General features: G+C 53.1%; 1 protein-coding gene across 1 annotated transcript; it reads left to right on the forward strand.

Annotated features, from left to right (window-relative positions):
* The first annotated feature begins 2042 nt into the window (after positions 1-2042).
* Positions 2043-16634, forward strand: MFSD13A (major facilitator superfamily domain containing 13A). The gene is made up of 9 exons (XM_047760065.1): positions 2043-2201; positions 10139-10381; positions 10814-10896; positions 11440-11892; positions 12030-12153; positions 13246-13342; positions 14027-14198; positions 14276-14469; positions 15825-16634. The coding sequence occupies exons 2-9, from the start codon at positions 10214-10216 to the stop codon at positions 16085-16087; spliced, it is 1554 nt and encodes a 517-aa protein (XP_047616021.1). The 5' UTR covers positions 2043-2201; positions 10139-10213; the 3' UTR covers positions 16088-16634.
* Positions 16635-16864: the final 230 nt, after the last annotated feature.

Genomic DNA, 16864 nt, shown 5'->3' on the forward strand with positions numbered 1-16864 from the left:
AGGGTAGTTGGTGACATTGTTCATAAAATCAGAGGGCTGAGGGAGCTCAGGGTGTAACCCTGGGGCACTAAGTATGACACAGAGGACAAAGTCTCTCCTATCAGGTCACACTTAGTTCTGGCCCCTTGGCAGCTCTCTCTACACTCCTCTTCCCCCATTGAATACCCAGGGAAAGCAAAGTGAAGACTAAGGCTGGCTCTGACATAAAGGCACATGCTAGCCAGGACGAAGGGGGATGCCTTAAGTCAATTTATGGAGGTTTTAGTGTGCTTAGTAGTTATAAATGGTTGAACATGGGTTGAACCCATGTTGAATACTGGGTCTTCTGCCCTCTTCTCATAGCCAGGAAAGCACAGATGAGGGTAAGGGGTAGAGAAGGGGGAGAGACGGTGATCTTCCTTTCAGTCATGAAGGCTTTCTGGAGCACGAGGGGTTTCAGGAACTGCTTGAAGTCTAGAAGAGAGGTGATGTGTGTGTGGCCAAGGGGGGACACAGGGGGTAAGAAAAGGGTCTGAAGAGACAGGATTGGGGAGGAGGAAAATGAGACAGACTGGTGGGAGATGGACGCTGGGGGCAAGGTTCATGGGGCCCTTGGGGCTCCCTAGGAACTGGTTAAACAGACTTTAGTGCCCGGACACCTGGGCTCTTGTATTGGACTATTTGCTGTGGGTGGGCCCTTTGCCAGGCTATCAGGAAGGAGAAAGAGAATATTCCTGTTGACAAAACTCTTACACACCTATTTCTCATTTAATGCCCACAAAACCCTTCTAAGAAGTAAAACAGAGGCTCACAAAAGAGGATCCCCTTACAAAGAAGTGGTGGAGCTAGGGAACTGAGTGCCAGGTTCCTCAGCAGCCAAAGGCCATGCTCACCGCCCCATATCCCAGGGTAGGGAAACAGCAGACAGGTCTGGAGTGTGTGCTGTTTGATTGCCTCGAAATCTAAGGAGGCTTACAGGCCCTTTGGGAGAAGACATGGAGCATCCCCACCAGACTAGACTGAGCCAAAAAACAAGTTTTGACTTTGAGAGCCTGGGCAGGGGTAGGAAGAGGAAAGACTCCTGTTCTGAGAGTCAGGAAATCTGGGTGCTAACTTGTCTGGGCCTCTTTTTTTTTGGGGGGGGGGTTCTTGATTGCTGTGTGAAAGTTGTTGAATCTTTCCCAATCTCAATTTCCTCATCTGTAAAATGGGGATAATAACACCTACCTCCCAGGAATGATGAAGTGGAGACTCACCAAGATAATGAATGCAGGGTGCTTTCATGAACGCAGGGTGCAGGGCACATAAGATCTCAGTAGCCTTGGAGTTCCTGTCATGGCGCAGTGGTTAACGAATCCAACTAGGAACCATGAGGTTGTGAGTTTGATCCCTGGCATTGCTCGGTGGGTTAAAGATCCAGCGTTGCCGTGAGCTGTGGCCTAGGTCGCAGATGAGGCTCGGATCCAGTGTTGCTGTGGCTGCGGTGTAGGCAGGTGGCTATAGCTCTGGTAGGACCCCTAGCCTGGGAACCTCCATATGCTGCGTGAGCGGCCCTAGGAAAGGCAAAAAGACAAAAAAAAAAAAAAGCTCAGTAGCCTTATGTTTCAGTATTACCATTAATAACACGCGGAGGTTAGGCTGCTTGGTTGCGCTCTCAGGGGGCTGTGGCTTGAGCCCTGCTGCCCACACCTCAAGCTGGGCCTGTCACGCTTGAGAGGCTCACAATCCAGCATCAGGGAGTCCCAGGTCTTGCCACTGCCATCTCCTTATCTGTCTCAGCCGTGCATCCGGTCAGACCATAAGGCTTGAAGAAAGGTGCTGGGCTCTTTTCAGTCTCTGAATTACTAGTAAGGAAAGACGGGGGAAGAGGTGCGGGGAGCTCTCAGAAAACCTTGTTGATTTGAACTGAAATGACATTAAGCCTTCGTGGAGGGGAGAGAGAGAGGGTGAGCTGGTCAGGAATTCAGGCAACCTGCTCCTTTCTCCTTAGCTCCCACATTGTTTTCGGTCCCAGAGGGCAAGGCGCCCATAACAAGCATGGCGGCGACAGCCTCGGCGCGGGCACCTGCCGAAGAGAGGGTCTCGGGAGCAGCTCAGAGCCAATCGCTGGGCAGGGGCGGAGGGAGAGGCTGGAGAAGCTCCCGGAGGCGTGCGCGCAGGCGCACTGGATGGCACCTGGCTCGCGGCAGCCGCGGAATTAGGCTTCGCTTGCCACAATTGCGGTGAGGGGCTGGCTGGCGGCCGGGTTCGGGGGCAGGAGCGGGCCGGACCGGGGGGCCAGTTAGACACAAAGGGCAAACCCGAGGGGAACCGGAATGCTCTCTGCTCTGGGTGTCCTGGGGGCTGTCTGGAGTGATCAGGTTTGGGTTGGGAGAGTGTTTGGGTCAGAGTGGGAGAAGCTTGGGTTTAAGGGATGAGGATGGAATCCTTGCAGAGAGGCTCCCTGGGGTCTGAGGTCGCAAGATGCATCAGGCATCAGGGACCCATTTCATTAACCCGTCAGGCTGTAGTTCATTTCATTAACATAATGGCTTTTATTTATTTATTTTATTTTATCTTTTTGCCTTTTCTAGGGCCGCTTCCGCAGCATATGGAGATTCCCAGGCTAGGGGTCGAATCGGAGCCGTAGCCACCGGCCTACACCACAGCCACAGCAACGTGGGATCCGAGCCGCGTCTGTGACCTACACCACAGCTCACAGCAACGCTGGAACCTTAACCCACTGAGCAAGGCCAGGGATCGAACCCGCAACCTCATGGTTCCTAGTCGGATTCATTAACCACTGTGCCACAACAGGAACTCCCATAATGGCTTTTAACTCTAGTAGCATGGTAGAACCAATTGGGGAGCTTTAAAAGAACACAGATGCTGGGCCCCATCCCTAGAAATCCCAATTTAATTGCCTGGGTGGGGCTTGGGCCTTGGTGTTATTGAGCAGCTCCTCAGGTGATTTTAATATGCAGGCGGGCTGGCCAACCACCACCGAAAGGTTCAGCACCAGCTGCTGAATAAAGAGCTCCTGGGTTCATCCCAGACTCCTCTGTGGCTACCTATATCTGTGAGGGGTAGGTGGTCCTGGGGTGAAGTTGCTTACCCTGTAACCTGCAAGGGGGGAGGGAAAGGGAGAAGATCCCTCCCCCAACAGGGTGAAAGTTCATTTCCAGCCTGAGAAGGAAGATGGGCCCATTAGTCACTGCATGGAAGGTGGAAGATTGGGGACCCGTCCAGAGTGGGCCTCCCCAACAGCCCTGCCAGGACTGACCCTGCTGTGGGAAGACTGGGCAGGGAGACAAAGGGGATGTGAAACAGCAAACAGCAGCCAATTCAAAGGTCCCCTGCTTGTTGAAAAAAAGGACACAATATTTGTGTAGGATATTTTAAATTCATTTGATACTCCTAGGAACAGGCAGGGAATGGACTTTTCTCCCACTTTGCAGATGTAGGACTACACTCAGCTAGTTGGTGGTAAGGTTCAGACTGACCCAAGCCACCCAACTTCAAATCATGCTTCTTAGTAGCTTTTCCCCCTCCACCCTAATTGCTTCTCATACAGCCTCTGGTTCTTCTGAAGGGAATCAAGGTCCTCCTTTTGATGCCTCTCACTCCAGGGGCCCAGTCTGGCAATCTTGGTTTCCTCCACCAAATCCATCAGCATCCCTCACCCCCACCCCAACTATAGACTGGTTCAGGAATTAGGAAGCCGCTACTGTTTCCATCCTTGTCTAGGTCTTTGTCTCCCAGAAGCCTGATAGAGTGAAGAGGGGAATGTTTTTACATGATGCCAGGGGGTTCCTTCTGAACAGATCTGACTCTGTCCACCTGGCCACCCCCAGGGCTCCCCTATCCTGTCATCCTCAGGATAGGATCTTGTGTGTGGTTACCAAAGCTCTTCCTGATCTAGTGTCTCCCTGCTCTGAGCTCTCTCCACATATTGTATCAGTTTTCCTTAGCACATGGTGAAAGCTTAATAAATGGTACTTTTTGTTATCATCATTGTTCCTCTTTGTGCACCTGTTGCCTTGCTGTTCATGTTTCACCTCAGGGCTCCTCAGGTTGCCTCTTTCTGACTCCCACAGCCAAGCAGAATGCAGAGCTAAAAGGCACAGTGGGATCTGGAGGTGACTCTCCTTCTGCGGCTAGGGATGTCCATACTGGCCTTTTAGGGGCAAATTGACTCAGCAGGTGTTAATTGAGCACCTAGCATGTGGTGAAGGAGCCTGGTGGAGTCTGGGAGTAGAAAACAGGGGCCCGTATGATCTGGCCCTGCTCTTCAGGAGCTTGGGAGTTGGAGGATGAGGAGAGAGGCATTTGGATCCTGATACAGAGCCTGATACAGGGAGAGAACACCTGGCTTGGTGTCCTCAGGAAGGCTTGGGCCACTGAATTGGGCCTTGAATCGGCAGAATTTGGTAAGATTGTGGTGGGGGTTGGGCAGAGTGACCTGAGAAATGCTGAAGTGTTTTTTTGTTTAAGTCAAAAGCACCTGTTTTGAATCTTGGCTCTAGCACCTAATAGCTTTGTGATTTGGGCCAGTTAATTTAATCTCCAGAGCCTCCGTTTTCTTCATTTACAGGATGAGGGTGGAAATAGTAACAAGAGTTGTAAAGACTCATAGTGATAGGTATAAAAAAGCGGCATATTCTATATGCTTGAGAAATGGTATGTAGTTACAACTGGAGTATTTTAGTTGGAAGGAACAGCATGAACAAAGGTTGGAGGTGGCATTTAACAAAGAAGTTGAGGCGTTTCCTCTGTGGTGCAGCAGGATTGGCAGTGTCTTGGAAGCACTGGGACAGAGGTTCGATCCCTGGCGCCGCACAGTGGATTAATGATCCATTGTTGCTTAGGTCACAACTGCAGCTTGGATCTGATCCTTGGCCTGGGAACTCCGTATGCCATGGGGCGGCCGGAAAAGAAAAAAAAAAAAAAGAATTTGAGGGATGGTGGATATAGAAGGCAGTAAGAAACCTCAGTGTTGGGTGCTGAAAGACAATCTTAGCCATAGATTTGGCAGAAGGAGATGCCGAAACCTTTCAAAGATAATTTCGGAGACATGAAAAAGAAAAATAATAACTACTCTTGGAGTTCCCATTGTGGCACAGTGGTTAACGAATCTGACTAGGAACCATGAAGTTGCAGGTTCGATCAGTGGCCTAAGTCATGAGCTGTGGTGTAGGTTGCAGACCTGGCTCAGATCCTGCATTGCTGTGGCTCTGGCATAGGCCAGGGCTACAGCTCCAATTAGACCCCTAGCATGGGAACCTCCATATACTGTGGGAGCGGCCCTAGAAAAGGAAAAAAGACAAAGAAAAAAAGAAAAATAATAACTACTCTTTATTGAAGGTCTTCTAAGTGCTAGGCACTATGTGTGGTGCTTTATGTGCCTTTTGCATTTCAGCCCCACAGCAGTCGAAGAGGTGGGCATTGTCATCCCCACATTATAGATGACAAGACTGCAGCCCAGGGAGATGGAGCAACTGGCTCAAAGCCACAATGGGGACCATACCAGCGGGGAGTGTGGGGAATGGGCCGTGGGGCCTCCAACAGGCTCTCCCGATGGGTGTCAGGGTGGGGGTGGAGTTGGTTGCAGGTTACTGGATATCTCAGGCAGGTTATGCAACTAGGCTGGTGTGAGCCCCAAGCTGTTCCTCCCTTGGAGAGGCAGGGCTGTGGTTCTCTGTGGGGGGTGGGGGGTGGGGCTAATAGAGGAAGCAGTTCAAGATGGAGGAGCTGCAATCTGGCAGAGAAGCCACTGGAGTGAGCCTGCATGCTCCTCCCCCAGCTTCCTGTCCCCGGGCAGAGGTTTACCTGGGCAGGTTGCTCTGCCTTTAGATCCGGTCGGTGGTGGAGGTTTGTCTCTGACACTCCTGAGCAGCATTATGTGTTTCTGCTCCTTGCAGCCCCTCTTCTTCTGAAGAGCCACCTTCTCCACCAGCCGGGGCTGGTCACTGGACATCTTGGTAGGGGCCTGGGAGCCTTCCCCCTTGTGGCCTGTCTTTTTCCTCAACCTCCTTAACCATAGGAAGAGGCCTGATTACGAGGGTATTCCCCTGCTCCTCCCCTGATTTGTTAGAAGTGAGCCCAAGGAAAATCCGTTTCTGAGCATCTTCCATGTGACGGACAGGGTGCCATGGGCTTCCTCAAACATTAATTTAATCCTCCCTGCATTCCTGTAAAGGTAGGCACTATTGGAAGTTCCTTCGTGGTGCAGCAGATTATGGATTCAGCATTGCCACATCTGTGGCACAGTCGTGACTGTGGCACAGGTTCGATCCCTGGCCCAGGAACTTCCACATGCCCCCTGGGTGTAGCTTAAAAAAAAAAGGAAAAAAAAAAAGAGGAGTTCCCATCGCGGCACAGTGGAAATCAATCCGACTAGGAACCATGAGGTTGTGGGTTCGCTCTCTGGCCTCATTCAGTGGGTTAAGGATCCGGCATTGCCATGAGCTATGGTGTAGGTTGCAGATGCGCCTTGGATCTGGTGTTGCTGTGGCCGGCAGCTGTAGCTCCAATTCAACCCCTAGCCTGGGAACCTCCATATGGCGCGAGTGTGGCCCTAAAAAAAAAAGAAAAGAAAAAATAGGCACTACTCCCATTTTACAGGTGAGGAAACCAAGGTTCAGACAGGCTCAGACCTTGCTTGAGGTTACACTTAGTAGGCAGTGCAGCTGGGATTTAACCCCAGGCCCTCCTGACGACAAAAGTCATACCCTTTCCGTCTTACCACGCTTTGAGGTTTTCTCCTACTGGTTCCCCAGCATGAGTGCTGGGGAGCTAGTTGCTGAAGGCTGGGAAACTTGTCTGCAGGGTTCACCTTCTCCACTAACCAGGGCAGGTCACTGGACATCTTGGGAGGGGCCTGGGAGCCTTCACTCCCTTTGGAGAAAAGCTTTAGAGGTGAGGGAGGGAGTTCTGAAAGGCCCTGAGGGAATGAGAAAAAGTGACCTGGGTTCGGGGTAGCGGCAGAGGTGTACCTTGTACTTTACGGCCACAAAGTACTTTTAGATTAATCCCCTAGCTCATCCTTGTGTGGAGGCTATGGAAGTTCTGGGAGGCTCGATGGTAACGATCTCTGAATTTTGAGTGCTCATTGCACTTGCTGTGCTGAGTGTGTTGGAGTGTTTTTTTCTTGGACTGCAGACGGTAGCCTTTGGAAGGTCGGCCCCATCTTGCAGATCAGGAAACATGCATAGAGACATGACACAAATGGCTCCAGGTCACACAGGTAGGGGTTGGTTCAGTCAGGACTTTGGATACCCCGGTTGTGTCTTCTTTCCAGTGTGTTACTGGGAAGGTGCTGAGGAAACTTTTGGGGTGATGGATATGTTCCTACTCTCCGTTGTGGTGACGGCTTCACAGATGCATACATGGGCCCAAACTGATCAGACTATGTACACTTTGAATATGTGCAGGGTATGTCATTTATACCTCAATAAAACCATGAAAAAAAAAAGCATTTCCCACCAAATGTTGCTTCAGGGGCTGGATAGCTCCAGGGAGAGGCCACCTGGCCATCCCCTTGCTTTGAGACAAGGTGGGAGCACTATGGCCTGGAAGAGATTCTTATAGACTTGGTGGCTGCTTTCAAGTAGTTATGGCTGCTCCTCCTTCTCTCATTCCTCCACCACTAGGCACAGACTGGCACAAGGTTGGCATGGGGGACTGGGGCTGCATGCAGATCTCTTGAGTGTAATGACAGTTGGCTTTCAGGGAACCCAAGAGAGACCCCAGTGAGTGTCCCTCTTTATTCTCCTCAAAGAGCCTCTGTGTTTCCCCATCAGTCACTCCCAGAGCAGGCGTGGCTGAATGCAGCCCATTCCCCTTGAGGGAGATAGAGGGTGAAGACCCAGGCCCTGCCCTGGAGAACCCTACTCTCAGACCAGAGTGCGGACAGGAGGCGTCAGTGAGGGCGGAGGAGTAGGAGGTCTCCCGGACATGTGCTGGCTCCTGAAGGGTGGGTGAGACAGAGATGCAGAGACAGGGAGGGTGCTTCTGGTAGGAGGCACCATCAGAGCCAAGGCCTGGCCAGAGGAGATGGTGGCTTGAAGATCCAAGGGAGGCTGGGCTGGACTGGCCAGGAGAGGCAGGACTGCAGAGGCCCTTGAAGGCTGGGCAGGAAGGGGGAGTCATGGTGGGTCCTGGGTCAAGAACAGGACCTGGGGGCCCCCATTGTTGGACTGGGACTGAAGTCGGTTCTCCAGGGCCTGACCCTAATAGGGAACAGAAGTTTCTGTTCTGCATATGTGCATGCAAGCATGTGGCCATGTAAATGAAGCCTGGGGGCAGGCTTGGGTCACAAGGACTCAGAGGAACAGCCCCTGAGGAGGGGTTTAAGTCTTACAAATTGCCTGTGCCTTAAACCTACCTCACAGTCCCTGGAGGGTTGAAGTCCAACCTCAAGGCATCAGCAGGGTCATGCGCCCTCTGGAGGGAGGCTCTAGGAAAGCATCTTTCCTTGCCCCTTCCTAGCTGCTGCTGGTTGCCTGCAATCCTCAGCGTTCTTTGCTTGTAGCTGTATTACTCAGATTTCTGCCTTCATCCTCTATGTGTGTGTCTCTGTGTCCAAATTTCCCCTTCTTCCTAAGGATAACAGTCATTGGTTTAGGGCCCACCCTGATTCAGTAGGACCTCATCTTAACTTGGTTATATCTGTGAAGATCCTATTTCCAAATAAGGTCACACTCCCAGGCCCTGGGGGTTAGGGCTTGAACTTGTCGGTTTGGGACAAGATTCAGCTCACAACAGGGAGTTTGAGAGAAGGAAGCCCCCATAGCTTCCTTCTGGGGGACAGACCAGCACATATGGGATTACTTTTCTGAAAAGAGAACAACAGCTTTGAATCTAAAAAAAGAGACAGATAGACTTAATGCCTGGCTGCTTAAAGTGTGGTCATGGACCAGCAGCATCGGTGCCACCTGGGAGCCTGTTAGAAATGCAGAGTCTCAGATTCCTCCCTGCACCTAGCAGGGAGGCAAAAATCTATGTTTTAACAATGTCCCCACATGACTTGAAAGCATGCTAGGTTTGAGAAACGCTGCTTCGGTAAAAATCAGATTTTTATTTCTTTTCCCACCCATGGTCAGTCTAGTGGCTGGTCTCTGTGCATGAGTCGGCCTGGTTGGGAACTGGCACGCATGCTGTCCTTTGTTCTCTCTTCTCATGTAACATGTTCTTGAGTTTCTCTCCCAGGTCTTGAGGTTGCCCACATACTTGGCCTTTGCGGCGAGCATCAGGCTTACTGAACCAGTCCCTTTGTTGTATTCCTGGGCTGGGTCCAACTTTTGGCTGATGATAAATGTTGCTGCCACACACAACTCTGGACATGTTCCCTTAGGGGTTAGTTCCTTGAAATGGAATTTCCAGAATCAAAGTGCACAAGTGGTTGTGGACTCTTATCATATCTGATCGCTCGCTTTTATACCCCTATGGAATGTGACATCATAGCAAGTTTCTCCCTTCTGCCCAGCAGCCCCTAGGAACCCAATTTGGGAGGTCAAGTGGCAGAAAAAGCTTTGGAGCCAGACAGGCCAAAGTTGACATTTGCTCCTTTTTTTTGCTGTGTGACATTGGGCAAATTACTTAACATCTCTATAACTCATATTGGGGTTGCTCTCCTATAATATTATAATAGTACCGTAAACTTTGTAGGGATTTTATGAAGATGATAATGATACCACCAACTTCATTTCCTGATATTTTTTCTGTGTTACCTCATTTAATCCTTACATTTCTCCAAGTAGCCATGATCGTCCACTTTTCCCTTTTATAGAAGAGGAAACTGGGGCTTGGATTAAGTAGCTTGCCTCAGGTTCTATTGCGGGTACAGTGTGTGCCCAAGCCCAGGGTTGTCATGTCTGGTCCAGTAAAGTTGGAGACTATGGATGAACGAAGATACCGAGCACAGCGCCCTGGCACATGGCTGGGCTCGGCACTTGGACGTCTGCCTTCTCTTCCCACGCCTTTATCAGTTTCCTTGGGTTGCTCTCCAGTAGTGGTATCTCGCCCAGCATTGTTTTAGCTCAACGTCGTTGGCGATTCCCCAGCTTTGTTTGACGTATAACCCTTCCCCGTGGGAATGAGTTTTCCAGTGCCTCAGAAATCTGGGGTTAGGAACAGGGCAGCTCTGACCCCTGCAGCTAACTGGCTCCTTCTTCCTCAGGGACAAAGATGGCCAGACTGCTTGTGGCGGTGAGCACCCCTCAGTGCTCCTGGGGCTGAGGCTGGGCTGGCCGCCATGGAGCTGGGTGGGCCCTGGGCCTGGCTGCTGGGCCTGCCCACAGCCGTGGTCTATGGCTCCCTGGCCCTCTTCGTCTCCGTCCTGCACAACGTGTTCCTGCTTTACTATGTGGACACCTTTGTCTCAGTATACAAGATCAACAAAGCTGCCTTCTGGGTGGGAGAGGTAGGCCGGCGCTGGGGCCAGGATGCCGGGCAGATGGCAGGGCTGGGTCTCTCCCAGCCAGGAGCATGGCGCAGGCTGGGTTTCCACCCTACCCCCCACCCCTGAGATTCAGCAAGAAAAACTGGAGCTGGAGGCCTTGATGACTCAATGGGGATGATACCAGCTCTCCTGGCCACTGAGCTGTGAGCCAGGCACTGGTCTGTGTATGCCCATTTATAATATATTCGTATGTATTTATCAGCTGGATACACTGACCTGGATGGGTGGGAATTTGGTGGGGAAGGGGCTGGTAGAGTGGGTTTTAGCAGAGCAAAGGTCTGCAGGCAAGAAAGCTGGGGTCATCTCTGGGGGGAGGTGAGCAGGCCGGGGAGGGGAAAGCCCTGGAGAGGAGGCTGCCCGGTGCCCACCTGCCCCTCTCCCCTCTGCCCACAGACGGTGTTTCTCCTCTGGAACAGCCTCAACGACCCCCTCTTCGGCTGGCTGAGTGACCGTCAGTTCCTCAGCTCCCAGCCCTGGTTTGTTTCCCGGGGAATGGCTCAGAACCGGTCCTATCCCACCCACCCCTCCCCAGGGCTGGAGGTCCCCTGCCTGTGTTTGGGAGACCGTTTTCAGCTGTTGTTCTGACTTCTCCTTCCCTGAGGTCAGGCAGGCGCTGTGCAGTTGGAGAAGTGGCCTTGACCAGCTGCTGCCTTGCCTGCCCTGGGGAGAAATTTACCCCCGCTTCACTTATCAAGCCCTCAGGACCGGGCTCTATACAGCACATGGCTCTGCTGCTTCTGGCAGATTTCTTTAGCCCATTGCTGCTTGGGCCCATCACTGCCCCCAAGCCTGAGAAATAGGTACCCGTCCCCCTTTGGCCATCAGCCCTGGCAAGTTGGTGAGCACTGAGGGAAGAGTGTACCCACCGGTGAGTTGTGCTTCCTAAATCAGAACCTGAGGACTCAGGGCTCAGTGAGGCCGCCCTGGCGTGAGTCCGTCCCTCCTCTGGGCCCTGCAGGGGGATCTGAGCCTGCCGAGGCTGCCAGGGCATCTCCCAACAGCCCCCCTCTCCCTGGCAGGTCAGGTGCTGGGCTCTCCTCGAGGGCTGTGGTGCTGGCACGGGTGCGGGCGCTGGGCTGGCATGGGCCGCTGCTGGCACTGTCGTTCCTGGCGTTCTGGGTGCCCTGGGCCCCGGCTGGCCTGCAGTTCCTGCTGTGCCTGTGCCTGTACGATGGCTTCCTGACGCTCGTGGACCTGCACCATCACGCCTTGCTGGCCGATCTGGCCCTCTCCGCCCACGACCGCACCCACCTCAACTTCTACTGCTCCCTCTTCAGTGCGGCTGGCTCCCTGTCTGTCTTTGCCTCCTACGCCTTCTGGAACAAGGAGGACTTCTCTTCCTTCCGCGCCTTCTGTGTGGCACTGGCCGCCTGCTCTGGGCTGGGCTTTGTAGGAGCCACACGGCTGCTGAGGCGGCGGGTCGAGGCGGCCGGCAGGGAGCCGGGGTGCCCATCCCTGGCTGTGGACGGTGGGTGAGTGGCCAGCCCTGGCTCACACTCGGCCTGTGTGACTGCCACGCTGGGTTCCCTGGTGGACAGAGGGCTGCCCCGGGAGGGAGGATGGCTCTGGCTCAGCCCTAGGCCCTGCTTGACTCCCCTCTGCCCTGTAGCCTCGGTGAAGAAGAGCTGCTTGTGGGCGGCAAGGAGGCAGGCAGCATCACCTTGGGCCAGTACCTGCGGCAGCTGGCACGCCACCGGAACTTCCTGTGGTTCGTAGGCATGGACCTGGTGCAGGTATGGGAGCGGTGCCCCCTCCCAGGATGGCTCGGGAATGACTCATTCAAGGGAACAGGCTCCTCAGAAGCTGGGAAATCAGTTCTGGCTTCGAGTGAGGACTGCTGGGTGCTTCGGTGGCAGGAACACAAGTTGGGTAGTTAGAGACCTGATTCTAGCACCATCTGAGCTCCTAATTCCTTTGTGATTGTAGGCTGGCTTCAGTCTCTCGGGGCAGCCGTGTCCTCACCTACAAAGTGAGGATGTGAAAAAGAGGGGCCCCTGTGGGGACTCTGTGGCAATCTTTTAAAAACACCACATGCCATACCTAAAACACATGCAGTATGTAAGCCAGCCAACTTTAGAAATAGATTGTTTTTAAGGCCATTAAGCTTGTTTTAGCAGTGATAAATTTTTATAAAGGAAAAAGGCTCCCCCCTTATTTATTTATTGACTTACTTATTTATCTTTTTAGGGCCGCACCCACGGCATATGGAAGTTCCCAGGCTAGGGATGGAATTGAAGCTACAGCTGCCAGCCTACACCACAGCAATGTGGGATCCAAGCCACATCTGTGACCTACACCACAGCTCATGGCAATGCCAGATCCTTAACCCATTGAGCAAGGGATCGAACCTGTGACCCCGTGGATACTAGTTGGGTTCATAAGCGCTGAGCCACAATGGAACTCCCTCTTTTTTTTTTTTTTAAAGGTGAAAGAAATATCTTGTTACACCTAACAAGGCCCTTTCAACTACCCTGGGTTTTTTTATTTATTTTGGCCACACCCGTGGCATGCAGAAGTTCTTGACCAAGGATCAACTTGGCGCATCAGTGACAACACCAGATCCTTAACCTGCTATGCCACCAGGGAATTCCAGACAAAGCTTTTAATTGTTCTAATGACAATTTTATCATTCCAACTTACAGCAAAATTAGACAAGTGTAGGAGCTGGGTTTTAGGTTTTGTTCTGGCATGTTCCACGTTGAGGGACATAGCTTAAAGGAGGCTCTTGCTCCTGCTGCTGCCCCCCACCCCCCACGCTGGGCTTCACCCTGTCCCCGGCTCCTGCCTCTCCAGCCTCCTCACTGCCCCCATTGGTTTGGTTGCAGGTCTTTCACTGCCACTTCAACAGCAACTTCTTCCCCCTCTTCCTGGAGCATCTACTGTCAGATCATATTTCCCTCTCCACGGGCTCCTTCCTGTTGGGTGAGTGGGTGCCTTGGGCAGGCTGGAAGGACAGAGGCTTGCACCCCAGAACCCCTAGCCCCACTGCAGACACAGCCACCTCTCCAGGTGGCAAGAATCTACGCTGGGGTTGCACTTCCAGCCTCCAGCCCTGTTTTCCAGAGGAAAGGATGGAGCCTCTGTGGGTTCGAGGTGGCAGGGCTGCCCTGACGCTGGGCCTCTTGGGGGTGGTGCCACCTAGAAGTGAAGCTGCACAGTGGCTGGTTCACAGCAAGGACTCTAGTCCTGGCAGGGCTGAGTATGCGTCTTGATTGTACTTATTCACTGTGTGGGCTCAGGTGTGTTTTATTTAATCTCTTCGGACCTCCATTTCTCATCTGTAAAGTGTAGGAATAAGGACAGTACTTACTTTAAAAAGTTTGCAAGAACTTAATAAAAGGATGTGAAGCTCTTAGCACAGAGCCTCGGATCTTGTTAGTGCACAATTTGTGCAAACTCTGATGCTGATGGTTAAAATGTGGGCAATTGTGGGAGTTCCCTGATGGCCTAGTAGGTTAAGGATCTAGTGTTGTCGCTGCTGTGGCTCAGGTCACTGCTGTGGCACGGGTTTGATCCCTGGCCTGGGAACTTCCACATGCTACAGGTGCAGCCAAAAAAGAATGTGGGCCATTGTGGAGGCTGACAAGGCTGCACCCCTTTTCCCAGGCATCTCCTATGTCGCTCCCCATCTCAACAACCTCTACTTCCTGCCCCTGTGTCGGCGCTGGGGTGTCTACGCTGTGGTGCGCGGGCTTTTCCTGCTTAAGCTGGGTCTGAGCCTGCTCATGCTGCTGGCTGGCCCCGACCATCCTGGTCTGCTCTGCTTCTTCATTGCCAGGTATGCCCTGCCCTCCCTCGCCCCGCCACCTCTGTCCCACCCCTTTATTCTTGCCCACTCTCTCTCTCTGCTGGCAGCAACCGTGTCTTCACCGAGGGCACCTGTAAGCTGTTGACTTTGGTGGTCACTGACCTGGTGGATGAGGACCTGGTGTTAAACCACCGTAAGCAGGCGGCCTCAGCGCTTCTCTTTGGCATGGTGGCTCTGGTGACCAAGCCAGGCCAGACCTTTGCCCCACTGCTGGGTACCTGGCTGCTGTGCTTCTACACAGGTGAGGGCCGGGGGGCTGGCATGGGGCTCTCGAGGCTCCAGGGGCACGGCTTACCTGGTGCTCCAGCTGATGAGCCTGGGATCTGGGTCCAGTGAGGGCAAGAGGATGACAGTGGTCAACAGAGGCTGGGCCTGGGCCACCCCTGGCTGTCCCCCTTCCTTTGCCTCCCGCCACAGTCTTTCAAGGATTCATGCATTCCTTCAACAAATATACTTTGCTGTCAGGGGCTGGTAGGTACCTCTAGGGAGGTAGATAACAAAGTAATACAGACAAGGTCTTTGCCATCCTGAAGCTTCTATCAGGGGAGGGGGGTGGAGTCAGTGATTAGCAGCCACAGGAGAAAATAGCAGGTAGTGACAAGTCCATTGGTAAAACTAGACATGTGACTGGAAGCTACTTAGTGCAGCCCAGGAAGTTCTCTTCAAGGAGGAGGGGACACCCAGGATGTGAACTGAATGGTCTAGAAAGATCTTGGCAAATCCCAGACAGAGGGAACAGCAGGCACAGGGGCCCCGGTTATCAGGAGCCATTCTGAGACGAGGCTGGAAGAGTGAAGAGGGCTCTGCTGGTCTGGGCAGGCTTTGGATTTTATTCTCACTGCAGAGAGGCTATTGGGAGGGTTTTAAGTAGGGGCAGTGGCACATTCTGATTTACATCTTGTAAAGTCTGCTCGGGCTGCTGTACGGAGAATGGACTGTACAGAGGCTGTGGCAGAGGCAACAGAGTCTTGGAGCAAGTGAGCAAGTGGTACGGGGGGGCTGAAAAGCAGTGTTGGGTTTGGGCTGTGTTTGGGAGTTGTGAGAGGTGATGGATTGGCTCTTGGGGAGTGGTGAAATTAACTGAGGAATCTAGGAAGACATGGAGGGGATGGTGGCGCCATTCCCCAAAAAGGGAGAAATGGGGAGAACAAGAACAAGTTTGGGGGAGGAATCAAGAGTTGTGGTTTGCAAAAAAAAAAAAAAAAAAAAAAAGAAAAAGAAAAGAAGGAGTTCCCATCATGGCTCAATGGTTAATGAATCTGACTAGGAACCATGAGGTTGCGGTTTCGATCCCTGGCCTTGCTCAGTGGGTTAAGGATCCGGCATTGCTGTGAGCTGTGAGGCAGGTCAGAAACATGGCTCGGATCCCGTGTTGCTGTGGGTCTGGCATAGGCCAGCAGCTACAGCTCTGATTAGACCCCTAGCCTGGGAACCTCCATATTGCCACAGGTGTGGCCCTAAAAGGACTGCAAAAAAAAAAAAAAAAAAAAAGGAGTTGTGGTTTGGACATGCATGTGCGACGTTTGAGATGTGGCACTGTGGACTTCAGAGGACATTGGGGCTGACCTGTTCTTTCTGCGGGCTCTCTCGTCCTAGGTCACGATCTCTTCCAGCAGCCTCCACTCACCCCTGTGGGGAGTGCCCAGCCCTGGCCAGAGCCCCCGGCCCCACCCCCAGCACAGGCCCCCACGCTCCGCCAGGGCTGCTTCTACCTGCTGGTGCTGGTGCCCATCACCTGTGCTCTGCTGCAGCTGTTCACCTGGTCCCAGTTCACACTGCACGGGAGACGCCTGCACATGGTCAAAGCCCAGCGCCAGAACCTGGCACGGGCCCAGACTCTGGATGTTAAGACAGTGTGATGGATGCGGCAAGGCCACCCTACTGAGGACACTACCTGCAGCCCTGGGCAGCCAGCCCAGGGTCCTGCTCCTCCGCTTTCCTGCGGTACAGCTTGGAGGACAGATGGCAGAGTGGGAGCTCCTGAGGCTGAGCCAGGAGCGTCACTGAGGTCTAAGTTCCTGCCCAGCTGTCTGGCCCAGCTTGGGCAAGGGCTGGGCCATTTGTGCTCAGGGACCTGCTTCCTCCTCCGGAGGAGCGGGGGAAGAGAGGGCCAAGAAAGGATGGGGCTGCCCTGTGGCCACATGGGGTCACTGCGGGGAAGGGAGGCCTGTCCCCCTATGGGCTGGGGCTGGAGCTGTGTGAGCTTGGGAACCACTTTCTCCCAGTCAGGGGAAGCTGACTCTAAGTGCCACCAGCCCCTTCCAGTGGTTTCTCTCAGAATTCTCTGCTTCAGCTATGCCTGGAGTAGCATGGCCCCAGCTGCTGCAGGGCCCCCCCATCCCCACCCAGCCTCTAAATGAGGTTCATTTCATCACAGACTGATTAAACTCAGTCATGTCTCTTCCATTCCTGAGGTCCGTGCTGTGTGTGGGAGCGGTGGGCTGGGGAACAGGATTCCTTAATAGGAGAGCATTTTCGAAGACGAGCAGAGAGCCACCCACCTCAGATTCACTGAAGTAGGAGAGAGAGCTGGCAGACCCCTCCGGAGCTGTGTGGGCCCTTGGGAGCAAAACAACCTTCAGGCCTGTGGTCGCGACCCCAGTGGTTTCCCTTGTATGGGGTAGGCCAGAAAGAGT

The sequence above is a fragment of the Phacochoerus africanus genome, chromosome 15 (genome assembly GCF_016906955.1).
Source record: "Phacochoerus africanus isolate WHEZ1 chromosome 15, ROS_Pafr_v1, whole genome shotgun sequence".
Classification (NCBI taxonomy): domain Eukaryota; kingdom Metazoa; phylum Chordata; class Mammalia; order Artiodactyla; family Suidae; genus Phacochoerus; species Phacochoerus africanus.